Source organism: Silene latifolia, chromosome 6 (assembly GCF_048544455.1).
Source record: "Silene latifolia isolate original U9 population chromosome 6, ASM4854445v1, whole genome shotgun sequence".
Classification (NCBI taxonomy): Eukaryota; Viridiplantae; Streptophyta; class Magnoliopsida; order Caryophyllales; family Caryophyllaceae; genus Silene; species Silene latifolia.
In genome coordinates, this window is record NC_133531.1 from 26,131,267 (window position 1) to 26,150,662 (window position 19,396).

The following is a 19,396-nucleotide window of genomic DNA, read 5'->3' on the forward strand; positions in this document are numbered from 1 at the left end:
ATGGCGGCTGTCGACGTGTTTTTATAAATGCGTGTTCGCGAGATTCATTTCTATTTTCTCATTTCCCTCGACAGTTTCTCTTTCTCTAACCCTAGAACATCTCCCTACTCTATCTCTCCATAGCCTCATACCTTAAAGGCTACCATGGGAATGTTGGGATTCGCGGAGCAAGGAGGATGTGGGTGGTGGTTGTTTATGTCGTCACCAATGTGCGAGGTTAGGTAAGTTGCTGCCTTGCGTCCTTTTGATTGATTCTTTGAGTATAGTCGTGTAATAGGACATGGTTATTATTGTTAGGGTGCTTGTTGGAGTCGTGCGCGGCTGTTGTTGGAAGTCTTTCATGCTTTGCGATAAGGTAGGGTCTCCCTACTCAGTCTACTGTTAATTGAATTGAATTTTATGATTGTATTGTGAATCATGACTATCCGCTGATCATCGGAGTATAGTGGTTGTGGTAATGTTGACGTTGTCGTGTGACAGCTGTGATGTGGTGATTGAGATTGTGGTGGAGTCACTTGCGGGAGTGGCTTCACACCCTAGTTCGCCCTCCGTGGAACCCGCCACGGGAGGGGATGTGCACATTAAGGGACAGGGACTGGTAGTCGCTCGTGAGGAGCTGGACTAGGTGGGGATGGGCTGCGGTCACCCACTGGCGGCGAGGGTTACCTGTTGCGATGGGTAACCTGGCAGGACTACACACTCCGTGTGTAGTCGGTGTGTATACGAGGTGGTGAGTTGGGATAGTGGATGATCCGCTATTTACTTTATTGTCTTGTCTTATATTTGATTAGTCAGTACTGACCCCGTGTTGTTCTGTGGTATCTGCGGTGATCCATTCGGGGATGGTGAGCGATTGGCTTAGCGGTATTGTTGATTCATTCTTTGGGATTGGAGGGATCGAGTCATCACGCTACTGGTCTAGAGATGGAGAATCATAATTGTTGTAATTGTAAATCTTTATAGACTTGAATAGTATGTTATTGTGACTGATATTCTATTAATGTAATTTGGTCCTTGAATTGTCTAATTTGATCTACTTCCTCGGGAAACCGAGATGGTGACACCGTCATACACTAGAATGGTCCTTGGTAAGGCGTCCTGGTGTGCGGGGGTGTTACAAAGTGGTATCAGAGACAACGATTTTGGAACCTGAACTAATGAAAATAATGAACATAGGGTGTCAATTAAAATGAACCTGGTGTATGTACGTTGGGAGCCCCAGCCGATGCTAGATTTTGGGTGAGTAGGCGCCCTCATTTCAAAATCATGGCCCCATCGGACTTAAGCCAGACACGGGTAAAGGGTAGCTAGTGTGAGTCGTGGATTGCTAAGTGTTGTGTGTCGTGTGCATCTGTTGTGTGCGTATCTATTACTAGAGTGATATGTGTTAGTTAGAGGGTAGAAAAGTGGAAGTGAATATGGAATTGTTGCAATGTGTGATCAGTGATAACTTAATCAATGTGTTTTAATTGGAATGTGTTAGGTGTGAAAGTATTGTAATACAAATGTGAATAAGGTGTATGTTTGGTGATTAGCAGAAGTGGAAATGATGTGATATAGAACCAAACCTGGTAATTACCGTAATTAGATTGTGACATGTGCCTTATGGGTACAGTAAAATAGTTTCTTGGTATAGTGAGGGATAAAGTGAAAATAATGATTGTTGGAGATGAATGTGCAGATATACGTGTTGTTGTGTGTTTATGTGGTACAATTCAGCGTTAATAGTGACGAGCCGGAATCCCGGAACTCCGAACGATGTTATTTGTTTTGCAGGAACAGTGAAAGGTTACGACTCCTTCTCTAACTCGAAATTAAATCGAATAGATGCGCGTACTCGACCGAGTGGACCAAACTCGGCCGAGTATCAAGTTTCATAATTGAGTACCATTTTGTCAGAATAATGATCGATACTGATCTTTAAAACTCGACCGAGTAAGAATGGTACTCGACCGAGTAATGTACACTCGGCCGAGTATCCTAAATACTCGACCGAGTAGTGAACACTCGGCCGAGTACTCCCAACACTCGACCGAGTGTTGCTGTAGCAGACCGTCTGCGGGTTAGACAAAAACCCTAATTTCGTGTCTTTCTTTCTTATTTCCGCCTCCCATCTTCATCTTTTCTTCTCTCTAAAACTCCATACTCCTCTTCTCTCAAGCTTTTGGGTAAAATCTTGGTGCCACACTTGTCCTTAGTTGCCCTAACTCAGTTTAAGGTAAGATTTAAACTCAAATTCCTTTATTGTTTTCAAAGATTTTGTGTATCAACATGCTATATTTCGATTTCTTGCTAAAACAGTCTGAATCTTGTCCTAAACCATTTGATTTTCGAATGTGGACACATATAGAACTTGTGTACATCTTTGGTTGATTGATTTCATGAGGTAAAATTCACTTTCTGAATTCTAGGGTTAGCAAAACGAAATTCTTCTTATTGTTGATGAGTATTTCCTGATTTGAAGTAATTTAAAAACTTAAAACTAGGTGAATTGTAAAATACATGGTGATTTCTGATAGTTTATCTTCCAAAGCTTATTCCAAAATCGGTATACAAGTAGGACAGTCCGTCTTTTGTATTAAGAACTTTCAAGTGTCAATCTTTTGTTAAAAATGTTTTTCTTGCAGTATGGTGAAAACTAGAGGTTTACCCAACAAGAGATCCCGCGCGGAGGTCCAACTCGAGGTTGGGCAAGGTAGCAGTGAACCGGTTGTACCGCCGGTGGCGGCTCATCCATCGGTAATTTTCGCTAACTTCGATCACCGTAAGGCTTTCGTGGCTCTTATGCGTCGTCCATTCCGCCCCACCCGTTGTGTCAACCCTAGTATCCTTGAGACTTTGGGAATTAAGGAGGACATAGTTCACATTTTCAAGATTTTGGGCATGGAGGGGTTGTACCATTTGAGAAAGAAATCCTACCCCCACTTGACCCTAGAGTTTTTGAGTTCTTTTGTGTATGATAAGAAGGGAAAGACCGTCTCTTTTCGTCTTATGAATAGGGATCATGAGCTTACCCTGGATGAGTTGGCTGACCATTTAGGTTTAGAGGCTGAGGAGGATGACTACCTTAGTGACGTGGCCAAGAACAGTGGCGCACCTCAGTACCTACCTTATTTGTAGCGAGACCCGCCCCTGCAGTCGTGCCATGTTGATTAATGATATTGAGACGTTTCCCTTCGTATGTTTCTAAGGATGTTGACTGTCTACTTTACTCGAGAGAGGACGTGAGTAAACTCAACTCTCACGAGGTCATGCTTCTTGTGTCCTACCTTAACCTCCACCGCCGGAAACCGTTTTACTACAGTGCTCCTGGTATAGTGTGCTCTAGTCTGGAGCGCATGGCACAGTCTGAGACCCGATTTGTTGCTTGCGGGGCCATAGTGACCCGCCTAGCTCAGCGTCTGGCCGACTTTGAGGCCCCACCTCCTGAGGGGAATGAGTATGTTGAGGTTGTACCTACTATGGACGCTTGATATTGGCGTCGAACCGATGGTTGAGGAAGATGGATGACGGGTCGTATGCTTGGAGGGTGAGAGGGACTATGTGGATGGTACTTTAGGACCCGGCTCGTCTCCTGTTGTTGATCATTTGGCCGAGTGGGAGCCTTGTGGCATCCCTAGACACCGAGCCCCGTCTTACCTCGATCGACCCCGGATTCTCCTGGACTTACCTGAGCCCGCCACCGTACCTGAGGGACAGCAGCAGGCACCTCCCCCACCTAGGGAGCGTCGTGGAGTTAGGCAGTCTAGGGTAGACCCGATTGTGTCTGAGCACTCTTACTCTGCCCCCGACTCCTACCCTTACCATCCTTATCAGTATTCGCCGTACCCTACGGTGCATGACCCTAGGATGCAGCCTCATGAGCTGGCTGAGCGGATCTCTTCTACTTTGGTGCTCCGCAACCTTCATGAGATGACCCTTAATCAGGGCATCGGGACTGATTTGGCACAGCCTGTATGGTGGAGAGGACCGGGGAGTGGATACGGGAGTGTTCACGATTATGGGGTGGACCCGAGTTTCGGAGACCTCCGGAGGAGACCGAGTTTGGCTACCTCGCGGGACCATGGGGAGCCAACTCCGGATCGATTAGGAGGGGACTACTCGGCGGCGGCGGGCTTTCCGGGAGCGGGGAGTTCAGGTGCGGTACCTGCGGCGCAGGAGGAGATGATAGCATGGAGGAGGGTCCTCGTCATTGATTTTATGTTGTTAGATTAATTGCCTTGATTTCGTTTATGTCGGATTTATTTAGTTGTGATGAATTTACTTTGTTGGTTGGATTATCATTTCTCCTTTGGATATGGTCATCGGTATCAGGTATCTTATGTTGGATGATTGTATTTGGCCTTAAGGCCGTTACTTGGTTAACGTATGGAGACGTGTTTCATGTCACTTCAGGTAGGAATTTGTATGGATTTAATTATCGTGAAGAATTGTTGCAGGGTGCTAGTGATAGCTAAGTAATATTGTTGGTTGGATTATTGACATAACGCTCTCTGCAGACAACACTCGACCGAGTATAGATTACTACTCGACCGAGTAGAGCTTACTCGGCCGAGTATTCATATACTCGACCGAGTAGAGCTTACTCGACCGAGTAAGTCTTCATACTCGGCCGATTATTGTCGATTCAGGGGTTAGTGGATATTTGTTATGAGAATTTCATAATTACGTGGTAATTGTATGATAAAGCTTGTTAGGTACTTGTTTTACTATGTTATACTAGATGACGTCCCACAGATGGATCCTTATGGCCTCATGGATTTCTGATTCTTGGCATCGACTATAAATTTATGAATGTTTTGTTATATAAAACAGGTTGGTGAATTAGGGGGGGGAAATACCTTAGATATTTAAATTATAAGAAGGTAATAGTTTAGTCATATCACGTGCTCACTGTAAGAAGTTTTACACGTATGTATATGTTTGATTACAATGATAATTGTTTCAATGAGGTTACGTATAGACCTGTTCCTTTTCAATTATTCTATATGTTAGTGGTCGCTATACGATTATATATATATGTTGGTTGCTGAAGTATTTGGTTTTATTAGTCACAAAAGTGTAATGTCGTAAAACAAGTTGAGCTACAAGGGTCTATGAGTAATGTCACTGTCATGGGGTACGCGTTAGCTTTAGTTAATAGTGAACTTCGGGGACGAAGTTCCTTTAAGAGGGGAAGAGTAATGTCGCGGAATTAAATATTTAATTATGTAAAATATGTGTCTAGTTATACCTATGATTTTGATATGTGTTGAGTTATACCTATGATTTTGGAATTTCATGTATGTAGTTAACATTCGGAATTTATGTTCATATTTCTTGAAGCGATAGCTATGTTGTATTCGGGTAATATAAAGGTTATACTATGAGGTCTCCACTAAGTATTGTATTTATGAAAAATGTACCTTCTTCATGTGTAAGTATTTAATTTTACGAGATATTGGGAATCTTATATATGTTAGGTACGCTCACATTCGGGACTACTGAATTACAATTATGTTTTCTTTATGCTACATCTATGTTGGATGCAAGTAATAGGAAAATTTTAGGGCGCAAGGGTGTCAAGTAATTGGAAGAGTCGATTCAATTGATGATAATTGGTAAACGCGTTCGGAATGTGGTGATTGTGTACTTCTGTACTTTACAATGGTGTGTCGCTTTGCAATTGTATATTTAATATAAACGTATGGAACGTGGTAGTTACAAGGGTGTATGGTTTTCTTACATTGTGTAAAGCGTTTCAATTGCATACTTGTGTAAGTATAGAGTTGAATGCTGTTTTGAATGGTCTCCGTATGTATATGTGTAAGTTGTGAGTAGCATTGTTGGGAAGGTAGCGGTGGTAAGCGTTTGTTGTAGAATAAGATGGCTGATGATAATTGATAGATAATGTGAAGTTATATACCTTTGGGATGGTACCTTTGTATCGTACGGGCTGAACTTCGGGGACGAAGTTCTTTTAAGGGGGGAAGATTGTAATACTCGGGAATTGTAGGAATGCTGTTAACCGATCTTGTTGACCAATCAGACTTTAGGGATGATTGGGTGAGGGATCAGACTGGTAATAGGGGGGCGTATAAGTCAGTCACTCGACCTAGCGGAGGCCACTCGGCCGAGTATCACCAATACTCGACCGAGTGGAGTCTACTCGGCCGAGTATTCCTATACTCGACCGAGTATGGCGGCTGTCGACGTGTTTTTATAAATGCGTGTTCGCGAGATTCATTTCTATTTTCTCATTTCCCTCGACAGTTTCTCTTTCTCTAACCCTAGAACATCTCCCTACTCTATCTCTCCATAGCCTCATACCTTAAAGGCTACCATGGGAATGTTGGGATTCGCGGAGCAAGGAGGATGTGGGTGGTGGTTGTTTATGTCGTCACCAATGTGCGAGGTTAGGTAAGTTGCTGCCTTGCGTCCTTTTGATTGATTCTTTGAGTATAGTCGTGTAATAGGACATGGTTATTATTGTTAGGGTGCTTGTTGGAGTCGTGCGCTTGGTGGTTGTTGTTGGAAGTCTTTCATGCTTTGCGATAAGGTAGGGTCTCCTACTCGTCCATGTTAATTGAATTGAATTTTATGATTGTATTGTGAATCATGACTATCCGCTGATCATCGGAGTATAGTGGTTGTGGTAATGTTGACGTTGTCATGTGGCCATTTGTGATGTGGTGATTGAGATTGTGGTGGAGTCACTTGCGGGAGTGGCTTCACACCCTAGTTCGCCCTCCGTGGAACCCGCCACGGGAGGGGATGTGCACATTAAGGGACGGGATCGGTAGTCGCTCGTGAGGAGCCGGACTAGGTGGGGATGGGTGCGGTCACCATCGGCGGCGAGGGTTTTGTTGCGATGGGTAACTGGCAGCGGGACTACACACTCCGTGTGTAGTCGGTGTGTATACGAGGTGGTGAGTTGGGATAGTGGATGATCCGCTATTTACTTTATTGTCTTGTCTTATATTTGATTAGTCAGTACTGACCCCGTGTTGTTCTGTGGTATCTGCGGTGATCCATTCGGGGATGGTGAGCAGTTGGCTTAGCAGGTATTGTTGATTCTTGTTCTTTGGGATTGGAGGGATCGAGTCATCACGCCACCGGGTCTAGAGATGGAGAATCATAATTGTTGTAATTGTAAATCTTTAGAGACTTGAATAGTATGTTATTGTGACTGATATTCTATTAATGTAATTTGGTCCTTGAATTGTCTAATTTGATCTACTTCCTCGGGAAACCGAGATGGTGACACCGTCATACACTAGAATGGTCCTTGGTAAGGCGTCCTGGTGTGCGGGGGTGTTACAAGGAGCTTGCTGAGTTACTTCAATTTACTGCAGATGATGTAAAATCTGAGGTAGAATTCTGGTCTCAGTCTGTTTATTGCTATATTCTGGGCTCTAATCCACCTTTTGAAGTTATAGAGGATTATGTTTATAAAGCCTGGGAGGAGTTTGGCATTGACAGAGTTTCTTTCATGTCTAATGGGTTATTTCTGGTTAGGTTTAAAACACAAACTGGTATGGATGCCTTACTTAATGCAGGGTATTATTTTTTTGATAATAAACCTATCATAATTAAGCCATGGGATGTTGAACTTGACTTAGTAAAGGAAAAAGTGGAAACTGTTCCTGTTTGGGTGAAACTTTCTGGAATCCCTTTGAAGTTTTGGGGGGATTGTTTGCCTGTCATAGCTGGTTTGGTTGGTACGTATGTTAGAAAGGATGTGGCTACCATAGACAAGACCAGGCTGGCTTATGCTAGGGTTTTAGTGGAGATTAAAATGGATCAAACGTTACCACAACAGGTTAAGTTCTTAGATGAAGCTGGTAGAGTGGTGGTTGTTAAAGTTGAGTATGAATGGAGGCCGGTTACTTGTGAGCATTGTAAGGGGTTGGGTCATACAAAGCAGCAATGCAGGAAGGCTCTCCCTAAAGTTAAACCAAAGGTGGGTGTCAAGCCTACCCAACCTGCACAAAAGAAACGACAACAGTGGAGGCTGTTCGGAAGCCTGTGGAAACGCTCGGGAGAAACTTTTCACCCCCGATGTTTTCCCACCCTGCGGTTAGGCTACCTATTGCTACTCTGCTATGCATATTATGAAACTTAATAGGCAATGAGGGACTACTGGAATGAGGGCAGCAGGGAAGACAAAGCCATACTCTTTCCTTGATGCACTAAATGGGACTACTCCTAGGGGGGGTAGGGAGAAGTGGTAAGGATCCCCCTCCTATAACCCCTCATGCATAATATTGGCTTTTGGAATGTCCGGGGTCTAAATGACCTGAATAAACAGAGGGTGGTCAAATGGTTTATGCACTCTCAAGGTGTGGGTTTATTTGGATTATTAGAAACAAAAATTAAGCCTAGGAATATGTTGAATAAGAATATGTCCTTCTGTGATGGTTGGAGCATTACTACAAATAGTAGTTGGCATAAAGGAGGGAGAATCTGGATCTTATGGAAGCCTGATCTTTTTTGTATTAATGTACTAGCTTATGGAGCTCAATTTATCCATATGAAGGTTGAGTCAAGACTAGAAGGGAAACATTTCCTTCTTACTATGATATATGCTCATAATGACTTGTATGAGAGGATGGAATTATGGAAGTTTCTAAAAGACATAGCTTTACACTGTGATGAACCTTGGCTCTGGGCAGGAGATTTCAACACTGTGCTCTCTCCAATTGAAAGGTTGGGGGGCAATACCACTCTTTGTTGTGTAGAAGATCTTCAAGCTACTGGAGCTTTATTTACGTGGTCTAATAAACAAGAACCAGCTCATAGAGTTTATAGTAGATTGGATAGGGTGATGGGTAATCATGAATGGATGTTGGAGTATGGGGACTATATGGCACACTTTCATCCAGAAGGGATATTTGATCATTGTCCTTGTACCATTGTGCACAAAAGAACTGAGTTGACTGGTAGAAGGAGCTTCAAATATTTCAATATGTGGGGTCAATCTCCCCAATTTAAGGCCTGTGTGAAGACTGTGTGGGAGAGACAGTACTTGGGCACAAAAATGTACCAACTGGTTAAGAAAATGAAAGAGCTTAAACCAGTCCTAAAAAGTTTAAATAAAAGTTGCTTCTCGGATATTGAAAACAGTTTCAACTTGACAAGTGCTTTACTTGAGCAAATTCAGACTCAACTGGTGGATAGTCCTGGGAATATGGAGTTAATGCAGCAGGAGATGGAAGTGTCTCAGGAACTTAGGGCCTTGCTTACTGCTAGAGATAGTTTTTTGGTGCAAAAAGCTAAGGTCCAATGGTCTTTAGAAGGTGATATCAACACTGCTTACTTTCATAATGCTATTAAGAAGAGGGTCTTGCAGAATAAGGTGTTGAGCATTGAGGATCACCATGGTAATCTATGCACTGATGGAAATAGCAGTCAGCAGGCATTTTTAGACTATTATACTGAGTTGCTGGGTAGTCACAGTGCTACTGATTCTATTAATGTCCATGTGGTTAGGAGGGGGCAATGTTGTACTCCTAAACACTGGGAGATTCTTAATAGGCCTGTTACTTGTGATGAGATTCAGAAGTGCTTATTCAGTATACCCAAGGATAAATCTCCTGGTCCTGATGGGTATACATCTCAATTTTATAAAGATGCTTGGGATTTAGTAGGTGAGGAAGTTTGTGCTGCAGTGCTCAATGTTTTTGACAGTGGAAAGATGCTAACTCAGATTAATGCTACTTTGATCACTCTTATCCCTAAGCTGGATAGACCTGAGAGTGTAAAGCATTTTAGGCCAATAGCCTGTTGCAATGTCATCTATAAAACTATCTCCAAGCTCATTTGCAACAGGTTGGCTGCTATTCTTCCTAACATTATAAGTAGGAACCAGGGAGCTTTTATTCATGGAAGGAGTATCTTGGAAAATATACTGATTTGTCAAGACCTGGTGCGACTTTATAATAGAGGGAATTGCTCACCTAGGTGTATGTTCAAGCTTGATCTTCAAAAAGCTTATGACTCTATTGAATGGAGTTTTATTGATCAAATGTTGGTGGCCTTGCAGTTCCCTGAGAAGTTTAGAAAGTTGGTGATGCTGTGTGTGACTACTCCATCCTTTTCTCTGAATCTCAATGGGGCTACTTTTGGATTCTTCCCTGGTAGAAGAGGTTTGAGGCAAGGGGATCCTATCTCCCCCTTGCTGTTCACCATATGCATGGAATATTTGTCATAAATGGGAGTTCAGATATCATCCCCTGTGCAAAGGGCTTAAACTGAACCACTTGCTATTTGCAGATGACTTGTTGCTGTTTTGTAAGGGAGATACCACCTCAATCATGCTACTGTTGAGAGCTTTCTCTACCTTCTCTGCCTCCTCTGGTTTGAAAATTAATGTGGCTAAATCTGAAGTTATTTTTGCTGGTGTTTCTACAACTGTGAAACAGGATATTCTCCAAGTTACTAGATTTAAGGAGGGTGCTTTACCTTTTAGGTACCTTGGGATCCCAATTCAGGCTGGGAGACTGACAAGGCATGATTGTAATATCCTTGTGGAGAAGATAGTTGCTAGAGTTAGAGGGATTGGTGCACGAAATTGAGCTATGCTGGTAGACTGACATTGATTAACTCAGTGTTGAATACTTTGCACAATTACTGGTCTGCAATTTTCCTTATCCCTAAGATGGTTATACATAGGATTGTAGCAATTTGTAGGAACTACTTGTGGGATGGGGGAACTGAATACCAAAGAGCCCCACTGGTGGCATGGGATAAGGTATGTTGTAGCAAGAAAACTGGAGGATTAGGTATTAAAAATCTTTGAAATGTGGAATATAGCTACTTTGTTGGAAAATTGGTGAACTGGATCTATATTAAAGCGATAGGCTCGGGTTCAATGGATAGATCATATATATATGAAAGGCTCGATTGGGTTTCTTATGTCCTTCCTGCAGACTCCAACCTGGAATTGGAGAAATATATGCAAGGTAAGGGATAAGATGGCTGCTGGTTACATGAATAGCTCTTGTCACTGCTGATGCTAAGGGTTATTCTATTGGGTCCAGTTTCTTGGCTGTCATAGGTATGAACCCCTCTCGTAGGCTGGTATTCGAGGTTTGGGATAATTGGTGTGTTCCTAAACACTCTTTTATTGGATGGTTGATAAAGCATGAAGCTCTCAATACGAAGGAAAAGCTGCACAAACTTCATCTGACTAATAATGATTGTTGCATTCTTTGTGCAGCTGAACCTGAAACACATATGCATCTCTTTAAATCATGCGAGTTAAAGCAAATGATTTTGACTATGATTGAGGACTGGATGCAGATTAAATTGGAGCATGGTATTCATGGGACCGAGTTGCGAGAGACATGCTTGTAGAATGGCTCGGATGGCTCTTTGGTATTACATCCGGCTAGAGAGGAACAAATGCGGATTGAATCGAAGCTCATGAAACCCGCCTGTATTGTGAAGGATATTCAAGACTGTTGCATACTAGGATTAATCAGTTTATTAGATTACCATTATTGAATGTTGACAAAATCTGGGTACAACATTTGGATATTCTATGCTAATTAGCATGGATGATAAATGTGGCCCTTAAACCCTTGTAATCATTGCTCTATCTTTTTGTTTCATTAATGAAAGCTTACATTTAACCAAAAAAAAAAGATCGACCGTTTCAAATCCTACCTCAATACCTGCTTTCATATGAAGGACCTCGGTCCATTAAAAGACTTTCTGGGGTTGGAAATTGCTCGAAACAAAATTGCCTTATTTATTTCGCAAAGGAAATATGCACTTGATATTCTTACTGAAGCAGGCCTTCTCGGCTCCAAACCGGCCACCGCCCCTATGGAACCAAACCACCATCTTAGCAGCTCAACATCCCCACCCGTGGATGACCCACAGCCATATCGAAGATTGGTCGGGCGATTGGTTTATCTTACCATCACTCGCCCCGAACTTATTTACTTCGTCCATATTCTGGCTCAGTTTATGCACGCCCCCACTAAATGACCACTGGCAAGCCGCGTTACAGGTGGTTCGATATATCAAAAATAGCCTGGGTCAAGGTATACTCCTTAGCTCCGACAACTCCTTGTGTTTGCACGCTTATTTTGATGCAGATTGGGCAATTTGCCTAACAAGCAGACGGTCTCTATCAGTATACCTTGTATTTCTTGGTTCTTCTCCGATATCATGGAAAACCAAAAAGCAAGCAACCGTCTCAAAATCGCCAGCCGAAGCCAAATATAGAGCCATTGCTTATACCGTGTGTGAACTCAAGTGGCTCAAGAGCCTCCTATCTTTCCTCGGGATTAAACACGACAAGCCAATAGACCTACTATGCGATAGTCAATCCGTCATTTACATTGCCTGAAATCCCGTCTTTCACGAAAGGACGAAGCATATAGAAGTTGATTGTCACTTCATTCGAGACGAAATTCTAAACAGTACCATTCGTCCCAGCTATGTCCATACCAATGCTCAATTGGCTGACATATTTACCAAAGCTCTTGGCCGGACACCTTTTCTCGAACTTCTACCCAAGTTGGGCGTCTCGATTCTCCACGCGCCAACGGGGGGGAGGGGGGGGGAATTACGAGAATCAACTCCCCTTTCACACTCTACGAGTCTACGGCTACATCCATGTTCAATACAAGACATATCTTCCTCCCTTGCCTCATTAGAAAGATATTATAGTTGTTGTGAATATCTTGTTAATATTATATTTATTCTTTCCGTAAATACTATGTAAATCTCGGGCTATATATTTACCTTGTGTAACAATGTAAAACCCACGAATGAAATACAATACATCGATTATTATCAATGATATATCCTACGATTTATAATACTAGACCTGACCCAAATCCAACTCGACCCGACCCAAACCCAACTCGACCAGAACAGATATTCTGACTCAATAGGACCCAAACCCAATATAACCTGACTCGACTGACCCGATTTCCAATTCTCATGACCAAATATATTTAAACATAATTAAAACCAAATAGCATGGACTTATCATTATTTAACTAACAACAGACGATTTCCACTTTCCAGCTCATACAAGATAATTTTGTCAATGGTTGATTCGACCGTTTGTCCAACCTTAATTAATTAATTAGTTAGTTAATTAATTTGCCCTTTGATGTTAATTAGTGCTTCTTGGTATGACTGCAATAATCAAATATGAAGATAACACTTTACTTGTTTTACTTAATCCTACTAATCTCAATAATTTGGGCATCACTAGCTCAACAAAATATTGTCAATACTCTACCTGGTTATCCCGGCGATCTTCCCTTCACTCTCGAAACCGGGTATGGTTTCTACTCTCTCCGTTTAAATTATTTATTTACGTTTAATTAAAAACCTCTAACAAGAATATAAAAGGTAAAAAAATGATTGTGACCAGAGGGCGGCGAATAACATTATCTATGTTAACTTCATTCCTAACATTTGTGGTGAGTCCTGGATCGAATAAGTATTACCCCTCCATCCCATTTTACCTATTTTATTCTTGGCGGGTATTTTAATAAAAGATAAATAAATAAATGAGACATAAGGAGTAATATTAGTTTTAAAGTCGACGATACGGTGCAGATATGTAGGAGTTGGAGAAGAAGAGGAAGTGCAACTATTCTATTACTTCATTGAATCAGAGAGAGATGTAGAAAGGGATCCTCTTATATTATGGCTCACTGGTGGCCCTGGTTGCTCTGCTCTTTCTGGGCTCGTTTTGGAGATCGGTTAGTTGACTTTTTTCATTTTTGTCTTTTAAACTATGGAAAATTTTATGCGGTATCCCTGATGTTTGACATTTTGTACAAAATACCGAATTTTTTGAACCCGAAAACTGAGTATCTTTTTCAAATTGAGTATCTTTCCGAGAGTTAAGGTTATTAACTATCAAGAAACCATCTCAACCCAAAGAACTTATGGAGGTGGGATTGGAACCCGTGACCTTTTAGTCAACTTGGTTTTAATACCATGTCTCAACCAAAAATTTTGGTTAAGCTGACGGTTAAAATCCCAAGATCGGTTTTATACCCTTTAACATTAACTATTTGATGTCCATCTGATTTAATCAACAGGCCCATTTATGTTCAATGTTACGGCAAGTAATTCAGAATCGGACACCCCAATACTCGAGCGAAACCCATATTCATGGACCAAGGTACCATATTATGAAAAATAAGTTTCAGATATACAAGTATTGTATAGAACACAAAATATTGTATAGAAGCTAAGATAGATCCGCTGGATAAAGTCATAAACTAAGCTTTCATAGCATTATTTTAAATACGAGTAATTTTTCAATTCGTTACTATACAATTTGTCCGTGTTTTGACGCGGTCATTATAAAACATGACAAATTGACTACTACACATTGCACCATGCATGTTAAATCGGGTCGAAGAGAGTAAAGAAAAGTAAACAAATAGTGACGATATATTGCGTTTGTGCAGATAGCCAGCATAATATTTTTAGACTCACCCGTGGGTACAGGATTCTCCTATGCAACCACTTCTGACGGATATTACACTAGTGATACTTTGCAATCAACTCATATTTATGATTTCTTAAGAAAAGTAAGTTCTATTCTATGTTTCCGAGTTTTATTTTAAAGATTATGAGTTTTGCCATCTTATCTTATTCGTATTTTGCATTATATTCTGAGATTACGGCCGGGAGTAAATATTACGGAGTATAATTCTCTTAGTATTTGTATTTATGTAGTGGCTTATCAAGCATCCCAAATTCAGCAGAAGTTCTTTATATATCTCCGGAGACTCGTACTCCGGCCGAATTGTCCCAATTGTTGTTCAAAATATTTTACAAGGTAAATTGATTTTAATTTTAATTTGCGCATATGATTATAGCGCATGTTTAATACTCCCTCCTATTCACAATAAACCTCACATTTCATTTTGACACAAATATTAAGGAAACACATTACCCCACCATATAATTAAATCTGGACCACACAAATACACTACCCCACCATACAATTAAATTTGGACCACACAAACACTTACCAAAAAAGGAAATAGGGAAGTTATTATGAATAGACGGAAAAGGAAATAGGGAAGTTTATTGTGAATAGGAAGGAGTATATACGGAACACTCCCTCAGCTCCCTTCAAGTCCAATTACCTCATTCGTATGTAGAAGTAGATCAATCATTGAATTTTTATGCTTGCAGGAAATAAAATCGGGGTTATGCCTAAGCTGAATTTGCAGGTATCATATCATCAATCTAAGGACATAATTTGTTCTTTTAATTCAAAGTTAAGCGTTAAAGGTCTTACGAGAATTTTACACATATTTTGAAAATCTTGGAAACATTTTGCTCTTTCCTATTTTATACAAAAAATATTACATTACAGAATAGTATTACAGTCACCTATATTTGTTTTTTTGGTCTTTGATTTTGCACGTTATTGACGAATATGATAAAATCGGGATCATAGCAGATAGGGGCTGGGTTGTGACCATCCCCAAGCAGTGGTCGCGCTAATTAGGCCGCAACCCGATTTTACTCTTAATCCCACCTTATTAACCTTGACCCATTTTCACTCTCAAGCAGAAGGTCGCGACCTAGGTCATCAACCCAATCATTTTTCACCTTCCAACCCTTTTTGTTTTGTTTACGACCAATGATAATTTGTTGGGGCGTCTTAATGTAATTGGAGGCCCGGTGCACCATAAAAATTTGAGGCCCCAAATATGAATGTACAAATGTATTATATGTCGAGGTTTGTATTAAATTTCATCAATAAAACTTATTAATATCGGTGACCAAAATCGGAGGCCCAGTTCTGCCGCCCGTGGTTGCCCGTGGCCTTAGACGCCCCTGATAATTTGACACCTATTGGGTCACCAATTGACCTAATAAGGTCAAGAGCAACCAAAGAGGTCACAGATTGACCTTATAAGGTCAAGAGCAACCAAAAGATCACGCTAATCTCATGCTTAATTGTTGGTTAAGGCGACCCAACAAGGTCGCGACCTCCCTTGTGACCTTGCTTGGGGATGGTGAGGCAGCCTAGGAAGTCACAGAGTAGTTTCTACATCAAAGAACTAGTATTCCCTCTCTCTCATTTTATTATTCACCTTTATTTTTGACTAATCTACTTTGATCGTTACATTTCTGTAATACTCCGTATACCATGATTAGTGATTACAGCATTTCTAAAACAATATATACACAAATTCTTGTTTGTGACGGCACATATCCATCACTCTTGAGTGACGGATACCATTTTACCTCACAAAGTACCCACTTTTTCTCTCTCTGCAACACTATTCATGTGGCCCCCTTTCTCCACTAACCCATTTTGTTACCATTTTATCTCACAAAATATCTGCCACAAATGGTAACCCGTCACAAGGGAGACTAATTGCAATATATAAACTGATTTTTTCAATAGATTAAATATGACAAATTTGATGATATACATTTACATACTTTAGAATTGATGAAATTTTAATTTAAAAGTTTTACGAAGTACTCCATCTATTACATATGAAAAGAAATTACGGAGTAACAGATTATTATAATCGTTGTTTATATTTTAGAGCGACCAATAAAGTTCATTTGTCCCGTACTCTTATCTATTGAATGACCTTGTTTGGTTTGTCGAGGGATATGTTCTCGGCAATCCAACTACAGCCCACGCTGATGGAAATGCAAACTTCAAGTACGCACATAGAGTTTCGTTGTTATCGGATGATCTCTTCAAGGTAATCACCTTTATTACAAAGGCTACAAGCTTATACTGTATTTAGATTACACAAATTCTAGAATAAGATGGTCTTAACGTAAGACAGTGCTTTTCTAAAAAATATACTCGTACAATAATAACAAAGCACGTAAATAAACCACATATAATTTAAAATGATATCTACTAATGATAGATAAGGTATATTAAAAAAGTGATTTTTAAAAAGTTGGTTTCCTTAACTAAATTACTAATTTTTATTGAAAGTATATGGCACTTCAACGCGATGTGTTCTACGTTTTAATGTTTCAGTCTGCGATGAAGAGTTGTAATGGTGACTTTGTAAATGGTAACGCAAAGAACACGGAGTGCAAAAAGACTATACAGGTTATGAACCAAGTAAGTTTTAAGATGCGCATCCTCCTTCGCTTACTTATGACTCTGTGTGGCTAACTTCTTGTCTTAATCTTACATATTAAGTAAAAACAAGGGTAATTGGATAACTTATACCTTGAATAACTCACTTTTTCAAATCTTATACCTAAGATAATTTTCTTTAAAATCTTATACCTAAAATAACATTTTCTTCTAAACTTGATACCAAATCTTTAAAAAATCTTTAAATTAACGATTTTACCCTTACTAATTTGATGGTTTTTAGTGGTGGTAATCGTGGATGTGTGTGTTAATAGGTGAGACAAAGGATGATAATGTTTAATTAGTAAGGGTAAGATTGTCAACTCAAGGCTTTTTTTCAGATGTGGTATCAAGTTTGGAAGAAAATGTTATTTTAGGTATAAGATTTTAAAGAAAGTTATCTTAGGTATAAGATTTGAAAAAGTGACTTATTTAAGGTATAAGTTATCAAATTACCCTAAAAACAATCATAGTTTTTAGTTAGAATTGTCGATTATTTAAATCATACGGAGTAGTTTTTAGTTAGAATTGTCGATTATTTACAAACATTGTTACATGATGTAAGGAGGGCCTAGGGAGTTGTGGCCTTTATCAGACTATATTACTATATTACGTAGTCTTACATGGTTTGAAGTCAGGTCATGAAACCATCTTTTATAACTTTACCGTCCATGGATAATATTAACTTGAATTATTAAACTTATTTATCTTATTATAACGACAATGTTTGTATACAACTTGTTGCCTAACACTTGTACTATTACAATACAGGTTACGAGTTCAATCGACCAGGCACAAGTGTTGGAGCATAGTTGTTTCCTTATATCACCGAAGCCACGGAAGAAGCTATCACCACAATACTATCAAAACCTTCATATCGATCAAGAATCTTGTCGGGTATATATTTTTCTCTCTTCTTGGCCTACACATTTTAAACTTATTTGAATGTTTGATATCTGATACGGAGTCACATACTCACATGAACCCCTAAATGTAACAGACTCATCACTACCGGCTCGCTTACTTGTGGGCTGATGATGAACAAGTTAGAGAAGCTTTGCACATCAGAGAGGTATGTCAAAACTGACCTGTACTTGAAATTCTGCCTCAATCCCTCAAAACCAATGTCGCAAAATCAAATTTAATTTTATTTTCGATTTTTGTCAGGGAAGCATAGGTCGTTGGACTAGATGTAATTACAGTTTAGCATATAAAGCGGATGCTCAATCCGCCTTTGACTATCATATGAATTTCTCAAGAATAGAGTCGCTTCAAGCGCTAATTTACAGGTAATCAACCCTTCTTTAATTTAAAACTTTGTTAAATGTAATTAACAAGCAAATGTTAATTTAAAACTTCGTATTCAAATATTACAGTGGCGATCAAGACATGCTTGTACCATACCTGGGCACACTTGAGTGGATTAATGAACTGAAAATTCGCACAAGCAGTGAATGGAGGCCATGGTTCGTTGATGGTCAAGTTGCCGGGTTAGTAGTTCTTCATCGTTAATAATGTATAACCAATAAATTTAAGGTTTGCAAATCGTACAATTTACAATATCGTACTTATCTTAAGAAATCCGTGTTTTTTACAGATATGTTACAGAGTTCTCGCATTCATCTTATCACTTGGTTCATACTACGATTAAGGTGACACTATTTTAGCTACATTTCTTCATGTGGTAACAAAATAATCGTTTGAATTTCGCTAGTAGTATTATGATATACTCCGTAATTAACCGATTTGAGCTTAACAATTATGGTATAGGGTGGAGGTCACACGGCTCCAGAGTATAAGCCTCGAGAATGCCTTGCTATGATGGACCGATGGCTTTCAATGATCCATTTATGATGGTGTAAGTGTGTTAACACACATGAGATTTGCAATAACTCAAATGAGTATCAAACTATACATAATTGATGTATATATGCCAAGAAGCCCTTAATAAAAGTCATTGTTGAATACTCAGTGACCTGGATCAAATCTCGTTAACATCAAACTCGCTCTTATGATTCCCTTTACACCCAAAAAACAAATTAGTATATTATTTGGTTTTATGGGCTTTGTTATGGGCGAAGAGTCTGTGTATTTTAGGCCAGGTATAATGGTGCTGTTATGGGCCTAAAATCATAAGTCCCATGAAATTTGCTAATGGTGACCATTCAGCTTAATAAGTACTCTCTCCATCCTTATTTTCTTGGCTCTTTCTCTCTTAAATTTACTCCCAAAATTAATATCACATTTTTAAATTCGGTAAGGAAAAACTTTGATATCCAATTGCCCTTA

General features: G+C 39.9%; 1 protein-coding gene across 1 annotated transcript; it reads left to right on the plus strand.

The window, feature by feature from the left end:
* The first annotated feature begins 13,031 nt into the window (after positions 1–13,031).
* LOC141658677 (serine carboxypeptidase-like 18) lies at positions 13,032–19,054 on the plus strand. Its single transcript, XM_074465564.1, has 14 exons — positions 13,032–13,286; positions 13,570–13,715; positions 14,061–14,143; positions 14,436–14,558; positions 14,707–14,809; positions 15,172–15,209; positions 16,614–16,712; positions 17,003–17,089; positions 17,879–18,004; positions 18,108–18,179; positions 18,275–18,396; positions 18,484–18,597; positions 18,705–18,759; positions 18,878–19,054. Exons 1-14 carry the CDS (start codon positions 13,156–13,158, stop codon positions 18,959–18,961), a joined length of 1,383 nt encoding a protein of 460 aa, XP_074321665.1. The 5' UTR covers positions 13,032–13,155; the 3' UTR covers positions 18,962–19,054.
* Positions 19,055–19,396: the final 342 nt, after the last annotated feature.